This window comes from Pecten maximus, chromosome 18, assembly GCF_902652985.1.
Source record: "Pecten maximus chromosome 18, xPecMax1.1, whole genome shotgun sequence".
Taxonomy (NCBI): domain Eukaryota; kingdom Metazoa; phylum Mollusca; class Bivalvia; order Pectinida; family Pectinidae; genus Pecten; species Pecten maximus.
The window spans coordinates 12,233,135-12,246,213 of record NC_047032.1 but is presented as its reverse complement, the minus strand read 5'-3'; the positions used below and the strand labels follow the sequence as shown (position 1 = coordinate 12,246,213).

The 13,079-nt window shown below is 33.2% G+C and overlaps 1 protein-coding gene across 1 annotated transcript; it reads right to left on the bottom strand.

Annotated features, from left to right (window-relative positions):
- Window positions 1-6,813: 6,813 nt before the first annotated feature.
- On the bottom strand, window positions 6,814-13,048 carry LOC117316516 (chromatin accessibility complex protein 1-like). The gene is made up of 3 exons (XM_033871136.1): window positions 12,916-13,048; window positions 8,699-8,819; window positions 6,814-8,201 (listed from the first exon to the last, which is right to left on the bottom strand). The coding sequence occupies exons 1-3, from the start codon at window positions 13,033-13,035 to the stop codon at window positions 8,131-8,133; spliced, it is 312 nt and encodes a 103-aa protein (XP_033727027.1). The 5' UTR covers window positions 13,036-13,048; the 3' UTR covers window positions 6,814-8,130.
- Window positions 13,049-13,079: the final 31 nt, after the last annotated feature.

The window sequence follows — 13,079 nt, the reverse complement described above, 5'->3', positions numbered from 1 at the left end:
AAGAACGTTGTATACGATAAACTGCACTAGATAGCTTCAACAGGATATCTACATGTATATTTAAGCATGATCGTTGTATGGAATCTATACTAAGTCCCTGTTTTAAGCGTTTAATTTTTAATTACATCGGATGCCATTTTCAGGATAGGGCAAGGGTACGTAAATTCGCACACCTGACGATTTTTTTGCGTTTTTCCTCCAAGTGGTCGAGGACTGTGCTTTTTTGTTTATATGTTGACTAAGGCCAAACTTAAGTGGAACTTTTGCCATTTTAATTCTCCCTTTTAGATTAGATCGTTTTGATACTATTACCAAAATTTAACTGATACGACTCTCTTCCGATAAAATTGATACGGATGATTAAATATTTTATTTAAAATAATCCCAGTTGTTGATTGGGATGTGAATATGAAAATATTCAGGGGAAATATCATTTGATCATATTATAATAAAAACTGAATAAAACCCTCTAAAGTATAACTAATAACAGCGTTGACCTGCATACACCCCGTCATTTTCGCCTTCTTGTTTACATTACCTCCATAGGGAGCGGTCATTATTCAAAGCAAAAATGGCGGTAAATTGACACTTTACAATTTTACATTATTTTGATTTTAAATATTATTTTAATCATGGTATTGGGATTAATCTTAGTTTAGGATGTTGTTTGTCTACAAAATGGCTGAAAACTAATTTTACCTACAAAATTAAAGAAGTTAGATGGGTGTGCGAAATTACAAAATGTACGTTCCCGATCGTTTTCAAACTCGGACATAAACACAAGTTAACAACAGTTCCGATGCGCAGTGATACGTGTGCGCACATCAGGTTACACATGTATGTTACGAAGCATCTCTACATCTAACAATATGAGGTATTCTTTCTCGATTTGAATTAATTTGATGGAAATGTTTTAAGATACATACCGAAAGTGTGCGAAAAATGTACGTACCCCCGCTCTATCGGTGCAAGTGAATCACAGGGGCATGTCTAGTTTTATATTAAAAAAAATAGTCAGAAATACCTATATATAGAGAGGTATTTCTTACTATTTTTTAATATAAAACTAGACATGCCCCTGTGAGTGAATAGAGATGTATCGTACCGAGACCCTTGTATGTTAACGATAATAAAGTATTAAATTGAAACTGTATTGGATTAAAGAACTTTTCTTCTCCTTCTTTTTCTCTCTCTCAAAATATATAATATTTTTAATCGTTCGTATTAAAACAGAAATTCAGCAACTACAAATTCCATTAATGTGTCGGTAAATTGGAAACTGTTGATTCTATTGACTTTTATTTCAGCACACATCAAGTGAAATTTTAACAATTTATAAATAAATATAAACGAAAAAAAAATCATTAGATCTATGTGTGATTGCCTTCATATATCAAATGTTTATTAGAAGAAATATTGTTAATTTTAATATATCGCTTCATTCATCTCATTACTCAATCTGATATTAGCATTCTATAATATCTGAATGTGAAGATGATATATGTAATTATCATTTTAGACGATTTATTGACATGTTAAGTTAACTGGTGCATTTCTGAGACATAATAAAATGCTGTTAAAACATTTGCATTGGTTTTTTTTTGTATCTGATTATAGTGTGTATACGGCCATATTACGGCATAGTAGTGAAAACCTACCTGTATACGGTATACCTTACATAACTTACAACAGCTTGGGTAATAAAGTACGACGTATCCCGGGTGATCGTCCGGGATCCTCGGGACCGTACCTATTATACTAAATAAACTACATGTAAAACGTAGTCTAGAAGTTAACCAAGTCCGAGTTCAACCACAATATCTGTGTTCAGTGTTTTTCTTTGTGTGTGAAATTTTGATGTTTTGTGATATAAAAACACATTCTGATATCACGCTATCATTACTTTAACAGCGATATTTGCTCACCAACTTAAGATTACGGTAGATTTGTCATTCTTATACAAATATTCGCGAGGGATTTGAATTCGCGTTTGAGTCTCCTCGCGAATTAACGCGAAAATAAATCCCACGCGAAATATAAGCGATTTACAGTACATGTACATCATGGGTGGTTATATAGTAACACTATCTCACTATCTGAGAAGGTTTTATCTTTTACACAAACAGGGGTTCAAAAATATTCTCGAGTATTCGAAAATGTTGGTTACCAAAGAGCAAAGTTTGGTTTGGTTTGTTTTTATTTAACGTCCTATTAACAGCCAGGGTCATTTAAGGACGTGCCAGGTTTGAGGTGGAGAAAAGCCGGAGTACCCGGAGAAAAACCGCCGGCCTACGGTCAGTACCTGGCAACTGCCGCACGTAGGTTTCGAACTCGCAACCCAGAGGTGGAGGGCTAGTGTTAAAGTGTTGGGACACCTTAACCACTCGGCCCCGTAAGAGCAAAGAGCAGAGTCATTATAATTATCGATGTCTTCAACGTTCATTAACACGTGTTAATAATGATAAGATTCAAGTTTCTTAATATAATGTTAAAACAAAACTGATAAATTTCCCCTAAAACAAAATCTCACATTCAAAAATAGCACTGAAGAAATTAACACTGGAGGAAGGAAACATTGGGAGTACTCTTTAACCTTTTGGTTGGGTGGACAGAGAAGCTAAGGTCAATAACTTGTTTCAATGTTTCCTCCCCGGCATTGAAATTAAAGCAACGAAAGGCCGCCATCATCGTTAGATCAAATATCCGTAAAAGAAAGTTTTGATACCATCATTTGCAACGATCAATGCTATCAATCATACGTATAGTGCATTATATATGCAATAGTTTTTGGGACCAATCGAAACCAGATAATTTGATTTTTGCAACCAATCTATGGCGTTTTTGGATTTTATAAGGTTGGACCAACCCCTAAAATAAATAATTTATCTCTTAATTTTCGAAAAGTATAGGCATGTGGACATAAACAGTATATGACATGTTAACTTATCTCACTCTGGAGTATTTCTCCGACTAGGTAGAGAGATATTAGACCCTTTAGATAACTCGATATCGCCAAATTATCTCGGCAGATTTTAAGGGCCGCGCGGTGGCCGGGTGATTAAGGTGTCCTAATTTTTTTTTATGTATTTTTCAAATGTTTACTAAAAAAGTTATTTTATAGTGCGAGCATTGACAACATTAAGTGTATTAACTTTATTCGTCTTATTTTGCTTGGCTATTAATGAGAAATGGAAAAATGTTAATAGTTTTATAGTAAACTTCAATCTATAAGTGTAGCACGATTTTGTATTTTTAAAAGACGAAAACTTGTCTTGTGTAAAGAAGGCAATGTAGATATTATCAAATGTTTCAAGTTCACTTTCAATCGTTTCGTCAAGTATATTTTAACCTATTTCATTAATGCACATCAAAGGGCAATTTTTATACAGTATTTTACTTCTGATAATGATATAATCATATTAAGTAACTGTGATATACAAATTATGTTTTGATATGTCTACACAAGAAATGTGACTGTGATATTATGTCTTAATGTAAGAATGTATAAGAAAGTGTATAAAATGAAAATATCAATACGTTTTATGCATTGTGAGGAACCACGGGGGACCCAACCCCCGGGGCCCTATTGACAGGGAAAATAAAATGATTTTTATCTGGGAAAAAAAGGTGTCCTGACACTTTATCTCTGGGTTGCGAGTTCGAAACACACGTGGGGCAGTTGACAGGTACTGACCGTAGGCCGGTGGTTTTTCTCCGGGTACTCCGGCTTTCCTCCACCTCCAAAACCTGGCACGTCCTTAAATGACACTGGCTGTTAATAGGACGGTAAACAAAATAAACCAAACTCCCAAATGAGATACTTTGTCGAAAATCAAGAGATAAATTGTTTATTTAGGTTACGGATTGTTCCAACGTTATAAAATCTATGTTTTGGAAAAAATGCTATGGATTGGTTGCAAAAAATCAAGTTAAGGTACAGGACATCGTTTGTGAGATCAAACCTAAGTAGATGACGTGGGTTTTTTTTTTATGTCGGTGATGATATCGTCCCATTTTCTTCAGCTGCATCATTTTGGTAGTTTAAATTGCGTTATTAAATCGATATATTGCATTTACATTGACGGTGATCACTACATTAACTTGCTCAAGATATGGACTAGACGTAAAACGAGGTTATCATTATAGTCTATACATGTACATAAACATCCCTGGGTATCAAAATTTGTTCGCCATGAACTAGCAGTATTGGTTGCACTTTTGCAAATTTATGAAATTTGGGAGGGGTAATAACCGACAGTGGTTCAATGGTTTGTATTCAAATTGAACTTGTCATCTATAAATGGATATGCAGCCTTCAATAAACATGTTTTTACATATATTTGTATATTTGACTTCTGTGACCTTCAATGAAGTTGTCATCTATAAATGGATATGCATGCATTCAATGAACAAGTTTTTACATATATTTGTATATTTGACCCTTGTGAACTTCAATGAAGTTCAAGGTTATTAATTTGAACAATATTGACAGCTCCTCACCCCAGCATGCATACAAAGTTTCAACAAACTTGGTTATATTTACTCAAGTTATCATGTTCACAAGGTCCAATAATAATATTATTACAAAGGATAACAAGAGGCCAAATGGGCCTGTTTCAACTTTGAAGTTGATCTAAGTCATTTCTGCAGAAACAATGCTGATTACCACTGTAAGCTTTCTTTATTCATGTAAATAAATTTTAGTCTTTCATTCAAGCATGCTATTGGCCTAATATCAGGGCTCTTGGCTATGGAAAAAATAATGATTCAAGCCTATTTGACCCCTGTGACCTTGAATGTACGTCAAGGTTTTTCTTTTAAACAAACTTGGTAGCCCTTCACCCCAGCATGCTACAGGCCTAATATCAAGTCCCTGAGCCTTTTGGTTAATGAGAAATCATTTAATTTGGCTCCTGTGACATTGAATGTAGGTCAAGATTATTTAGTTGAACAAATTTGGTAGCCCTTCACACTAGCATGCTACTGGACCAATTTCAGGCCTTTGTGCCTCATGGATATTGAGAAGAAGTTGTTTAAAGGAAAAAGTTGTCACCACATGGACGACAGATGCCGCACCACAGCATAAGCCCACTTGCCCATTGGGCAGGTGAGCTAATAACTCTGAAACAGTTGTATAATTCCCAATTTTAAACTTGTCTGATATCTTAGACATAAGGAACATACAAAGATTCATCAACTTTGCTTGATATCTACCTAAGGTATCGCGTTCACAAGGTCCAATGATATTATTATAAAGGCCAAACACTCTGTAAGTTACTGTCGAATAATTCCCATTTTTGAACTTGTGTAAGATCCTATTGACATAAGTCTGTACATGTATATTCAGTTTTTGCTAACACTGTTGATATTTACTTAAGTTATCATGTTCACAAGGTCAAATAATAATAATAATAATATCATTACAAAATAAAAATTACTGAGACACTGCACTATATTTCCTTTGTTGCAACTGATCCCAGACCAAGAATAAAACAAGAGGCCCAGAGGGCCTGCATCGCTAACCTGGATATTTCAGTAATTATGGCAAAATACTCTTAAATTATATCTTAAATATCTTTCTACTATAAGGCCCCCTTTCTACTGCCCAAAGGTGTCACATCCTTCATTTATACAGCAGACAACACTGCCAAATAATTCTGCAGACCAAATTTCATCAAAATCCATTTAGTTGTTCAGGACTAGTAGCTTTTTAAAAAGATTTACCCTTCAGCCAAGGTGAACCAAAAGAAATTGTTAATAATAATATTATTACCAAGGACAATAACTCCTTTGGGCCAGGTGAGCTAAAAGTACAATTACTAAACATTTATGGAGGCATTTCCAGGGACTTGGTATGTATTCATTCAGTCGGAGACATCAGGACCAGAGGAAATTTGGGCTAATATTCATTATACATCCCTGGTAGTCTTACTTGATAGTGATAACTCAACCTGTAACCGTTTTATTATGTTCTCTTTTAGAATATGTACCGAGAGGGGAGGGGCAATTGGGAGCATCACAGGGTCTTGCCACTAAATCCAAAATTAACACACGGTCAATATATAAAATATATACTTTACTTTAATATCTACTAGCCTGAGATTCTTCTGGCCCTGACCAGACATGATACATGTACCAGGGCCAGAGGAAACTCTAGCTAAATACATACATACATGTGTATATGGACCATAGGTTAGGAATTCATGCCGAGTCCCTGTGCTTTACATCACCAATGTTCCCAGATTATGTCTAACTTTTAAATGGGTTTAATTTAAAATTGATATTTCCGATGTTTATTTATCCCTACTTTGTCTTGATGGGATCACACACTACATCATGGAATAATTCATTCTCTAACACACTCTATATATATAGTCTCAATTTTTTTTATATTCAACCAGTCTTATGTTATCATTGTTTTTTTGTCGTCAGATGTCATTAACACACCGTGTTATGTTTTCAACATCATGTAACCAGTAGTGTAGGAAACGGAGTCCAGATATATCGAGAGGGCACTTTCATTTGATGTAGCTATATACACAGGCGCTTGCATAGAATATGTGATTTTCATTTTTTTTTTATTTGACAGTGTATTACACAGTACACATACCACTGGTATCATTTAAAATTTTTTTTTTTTTTCTAATTTTCTATGCAAGCGCCTGTGGCTATATATGGGTCAAAGGTAAAGTGACCTACTTTTGGTACATGACACAATGCCTCATCTTGGGCAGAGTGAACAAGAGTCAATCCGTATTCAATATAACATGGTTTACGATGATATACATACAACTATACCCGTATAATAAAACAGCAAGAAATACATACTTTTATTATTGTCAATCAAAATATATAACAAATACTGATATGAAACAAAAACAAAAATGGAATTTATTTGTCATTTAATACAAGACAGATTCTGATATTCCACGTGAACTTTACAGCTTCATTCAATCAAAGCATCAGTGCCTCATTTTTGTGGATACAAACAGTCTGACAAGTAGGCAAAGAGTTGTTCATTAATGAAATAAGGCTTGATCTAGTGATCTAATTTTAATTTAATTTCTAGTAAACCAAGACTTTCAATGCCTGTATGAACATCTATAGGTCTGTTAGGATCTAGGACTGTAATATGTATACTTTATACACCCCTAGCCAAGACTCACGCCCAAAATGTTGCATTTAAAACACATTTGTCTGCATAAACAGGGCCCAGCTATTTTATTTGCCATTATACAACTATTCTTTTCACTATACACAAGCATAGTATATATTACTAAAGTAACTATATCCCTGCCACGCTCCCAACTCCAACAAATTATTACACTGTAAGTTAGAAAGGGCCATAACTCTGTCGTAGACTTATATATCAAACCGAAATACAACATGCTACTGCCTATTAGCTGTATACCAAATTTCAGCTCATTATCAAAAGACACAATGAAAAAATAATCTGAGAAGAATGATAGTTCCTTATTTTACTGGTAATTATATAAGTTATTATTATAATTAACACATCGTAATAAAGGTAAGAAGTTACAGTTAATTTGATGGAGCATCTCAGATCTGTATATGTAATCACAAGAATGCATCTATATACTAGACAAAGGTTAAGACTTTGAAAAATCTACAAGTTGAAAATGTAAGACCTCTGCTTCATATCTCCTGTTCTACAATTGACAAAATAGCTCTAAAAATCGTGCTTTGAAGAAAAAAAATAAAAAAATTGTGCTTTGAAGAAAAAAAAAAAAAAGAAAAAAAAAAAGAAGAAATGATATTCAATGTATAAACAGATGTTCAATCCTTGATTTTTATTTGTTCAGAAATAGAACCTTTGTTTTACTGGTATATTACATACACCGACAACTTTTGAATTTCATTGGACACTAACAAATAATACATCAATGCAACATTGTGTAGCCATGTATAGGATCCTCTGATGTTCTAGTAGCTGCGATAACGTAGCTCTGGACGACTGATGGACAATTTCTGACAGATGGCCTGTCGGAGAGCAATGTAGGCAGGGTATGAATTTTTGTCAAATGTTCCAGTAGTAAATTTTCATTGTTAGCTCAAAGGCATTTCAGTATAGGTCTCAATGATTTGCCATTATCTAGTTCCTCTCTCATGTCAAGTTTCCTCTTCATCATCTTCGATCAAGTCGAAATATTCTTGGGCTTTAATTTTGCGTGGAATGATGTCTGAAATTAAACCGATAAATCTATTAATTTGTTAATCGTGTCTCTGAATTATTCTGCTTCAACAATACTCTTGGTAAATAAGAAACAAATTTGCATAATATTCTATTTCTTCCTCCAGTAATCTCTTCTCATGTCTTTTATCGTTTATACATTTATATCAAATTTGACTCCCTTTCTTCCTGTCCTCCTCTCCCCACCCACTAAATATTAAACAAATGTGATGAATGCATTTTGTTCATATCAGGTTCATGTCCTCAAAAATCTCTTTCTTTGTGCATTATGAAAATTTTGAAATTGTCATCTTGGGGGAAAAAAAGTCTTAACTACCGGAAATATTGTATTTGGTATATGGAAATTCACTCTTTGTACATCAGGATATTTTGGATTTTCGAAGTTTCCTTTATCAAACTTTGAAAAGAAATCATCTTACCTGCCTAAAATCCTATGTAAATCAAAAATCAAAATTGTATAAATGGTTGAAATAGTAAAAACAATACCTTGTAGAAACTGAAGTACGTCGTTAGTGTTCACCACTTCTGACAGGTCACCGTAATGAAGCTGTTTTTTTTCCTTGCTTCGATCAAGAGACACCTGTGCAAGGTTTTGAACAAACAGCTCCTGAAGAAATGTAAAACAAAAAATTGAAACAGGTTTTTCAAAAGTGAAATATATATATATATAAAGCAATGCAGTCACTCAGTAAATCAGTTAATATCCCTATGGCATAGAGGCTGCTAATAGGTCGTTTTATTATATTATCTGATATTATTGTGCTGATGCAACCCTTGTCAAAAGTTTCTCGCTGTGTTGAACCTCTAACATCATTGGAATGTAAGCTGGTGTTTAATACATGGATGACAGTTGCCGAGTGCAATGGCCAACACCATCAGGTAAAACAGGTTATTCAGATAACATGTATAGAAACATTTTCACAAAAAAAAATTTATTCATCAACGTTGATTATAGAGGATAAATCAATGGGGAGATGTGGCAAAAGTGAAAAGTGAGAGTTATAGTGGCAGGAATTTTCCTTCAATTTTTCGTCAGGGTCCACGTACTCATTTGGACATTTTTTTCATGGCAAAATGGGAAATTGGGAAAACAGAGGAAAGTGAAATTCAGGTTTTTTTCAATAGATATTACCTTTATCTTTATTTCATTTGCTATTTACATCATCATATTATTTATTCAAAATTACCCAAGGTCTTTTCCCATCAGGCATATTCAATCTTGAAAAATTTACCTTTATTTTGGGAATTTTCAGTAGCAAGTAGATTTTCTTTAGGGGAATGGGTCCTTCTAAAGGACCCATATTCTATTGTAGGAAAATCCCTGAGTGGATATGATCCATGTACTTGGTTTTTACAATATCAGCAATAAAATTAAAATTTCACCTGTGCATTTTCTATAAAATCACTGTTTTAATTTTCTATCTCTGTATATATATATATTCTTACCAAATGGAAAAAGGGAAGTAACTCTAATAGATCAGAATGATGGTTATCATCTTCTGAGTTGAAAAAAATAAGAAAAAGGTTGCAGTGGCTCTGAAATTCTGAATATTAAGAAATAAGCAAATGAAACAGAAATTGTGATTTCCTGTTACAAAATTTTCTTTTACAGAAAAATGCACAAGTGATATTTTAATTTTTACACAGTTATCGTAGAAACCAAGGCAGAGACGTGTATACAATGTATCAAAGAGATTAGAAACAGTCTATATATGTATTTCTTATAAAAAAAGCTTTACTAAAAGATAAATTTGCCAAAAAACTATTCGGTCCCATCACGACAACGACCGGCAATAGCTGTCGGAAACACAATACCTGCAATGATATCAAACAGATGAGCCCTAAGTTATAATCAAATATGGACCAAATATTGTTCTTTTAGTGATTTAATGTTTCAAATTTATGTATAACGCCTGTTTGTATATTTTCAAAAACAGTTTGCTTATTCACATATATGTGTAGTTCTGTGTTTTTTTATTATGGAAATTTACATTTACCCGCAATATATAACAAACAATGAGATACATTTTAAACATGCATTTACCAATAACAAATTATGCTAAGTTTTAATCGGCAGTGTTTCTGTTGATACAAAGATAATGATCTACTGAGTATTCCTGCGAAAATATAACACGCTGTACGTGGTAACGATAAGTTAATACTTGTTACATAATGTTGAATTAAACAACAAAATCATGACAAAGTGAAACTTTCCATGATTAATAATCCGTCACTGGAAGTCACTGGATCTCATTCTGAGTTTATGGACTTTTATATAAGAAGGGTATATCCACATTGGTGTACAGCCTGGTTGTTACAAATGCAGAAAACAATAAACCAGTATCATAATTGGATTAATTACCGAACTGCACCCTAGACACGCACATTATGTGTACAGTATTTTAAAGGTCTACATAGTTTAATTTTATTTGAAATATGCATTATGCCTTCAATTAATGAATTGTTTAGTGTGCATGACAATAATACATTCAAAAGAAATGATTATCAATCATTGATAATGATAATAAATCAACTCACAAAGATCACGGATATCAGATAGAGTTAGCTGCTGGTCCGGTATTGAGAATATAGTATCAGACTAGACTCCTTATCGATTTGGATCTTAATTCTTGGCTTATATTGAAGTAATATGGTAATAAATATAAAGAAGCATAATAATGTTATCAAACAAGTGCAGCTTTTTATAATATTACAAAGAAAGTTGAAAACTTTGATTTGCGATTGATCTTTTTTCATATATGAATAAGTAAAATCACTAGCCTAATATATATAGAGGTTACACAACGAGTGGTTGTTGGATATGGAATTTATTTCACACGAGTAAGTTATTTTTTAAAAGTTACAAAAGACACGAGCTTTAGCGAGTGTTTTTTGCAACTTTTAAAAAATAACTTACTCGTGTGAAATAAATTCCATATCCAACAATTTCGAGTCGTGTGACCTGTTTCTACCACAATAATATCGGCTTGAATCAAAGGGAAACGTGGCCAAGTATAATTTCGCGTATGCAAATAAAGTGTATGTCCGGGACCCGGTGATGTGACGTCATTAGATTATTGATGACGTCAATAACAATTGCAGCTTGGGTCAAAGTTCACTGTGTTAGCCAATCAAAATGCGTACAGAGTTTATACCACGTGTGGTATAAACAGATTGTTAATCAACGGCTGTAATGATTAACTGATGGTCTGAGAGTTGAATAACACGGGGTATTGTGGTAGAAATACGTTTTAACTTATATCAGAGACCTAGTATATAGGTCTGTGCTTATATGGTGCAAGTACTAAAATTAAATTGATATTTGAGAACAAAACTTAATTCTAATGTTACTGACGGACATTTACTCGAGAAAAGTACCAAGTAAATGGGAACATGATGCATGTGAATCACGATGTGAAATGTCCTCTGTCTAATTTGTTAAGGCCCGAGCCATCTGTTTTGCTTCAACTCTCGTTAAGACATTCCAACACTTTTGTGATGTCACTGATATGTTGTTTGGGAAGGTTTATCTTAAGTTATACGTTTCTGTCAATCACGGAAAAGAGTTGTAATTGGTATCAGAGACCTATATACATGTACTAGTATATAGGTCTCTGTTGGTATGTACTAATTACACGAGTATGGCAAGCCGTTTTAACATTTAATCCTATTTCCTCTTAAGGGGATATTTTTTCACTTAAGTGAAAAAAGAATTTTACTTAAGTGAAAAAAACATAATGCAAATAATTTATTCACCTTAAGGTGAAAAGAATTTCACTTAAGTGAAATTCTTTTTCACTTAAGTGAAATAAAACATAATGCAAATAAAGGTTAATATCCCTTAAGACAAAAAGAATTTCACTTAAGTGAAAAAAAATTATGTGCAGACATAATGCAAAATACTTGTCCCTTAAGTGAAATTCTTTTCATCTTATAGGTAAATAAAACTGACCATATGTTCATAAAGTCACTCAGTCCTCCTATCCACCCCATGGTATAATGGAATGAACCCTCCCCTTGGACCTGTCTCCAAACCGGTTTTATACCACATTTGTATATCCACAACCATAACTTGAAGATACTTTTTTTATCATCATGAAAGTAAAGTGAAACAGATATCAATATAGGTTATGTTTCATTTCCATTAAGTTTTATTTTCTCCAAGGTCAAAAAAAATTATTTCCATTATGTTTTATTTCACTTATGGTTTATTACCATTATGTTCTATTTCATTATGTTTTATTTCACTTATGATTTATACCTTCAGTGTAAACCTTTCGCTTATACATACTAATAACTATGAACAGATTTTTTCCTAAAATACTGAAATATTGGAATTAATTAGAAATCATGTTTAAGAAACGCCTTAATTTTTAATTTCTAAAAGTAAATAAAATAAAATAACCGATTTCGACAAAGAAGATGTTGTTAAAACCATTAAACACTAATCAAATGCTATGTCAACTAAGAACACGAGTAAATTTCTCCTTTAGTAACAGTTTTTGTCATTGGCAGAAAAGAGTGTTTGGGCAAATTTCTGTTTTTTTTTAAACAGTTTTTTGTCATTGACAGAAAAGAGCGTTTGGGCTAATTTCTCTTTTAGTAACATTTTTTGCACATCAAAGTTTTTGTGTAAAAAATTCTCTTTAAGTAACGGAACGCTTTTTTCGGCCATTGTAAGAAATACATAAAGACCAAAATACCGTTGCTTTTCCAGTGAGGAACAACGCTTCATGACTGATACTAGACACGTCGGGTGAACTTTTCATTATCGTTCGGATTCTTGAAAGAGGCAAGGAGCTCTTTTCATCTTTGTCCGCCATCGTTATCGGAAGTCGATATGGAGTGAATAAAAAATGAATAAAAT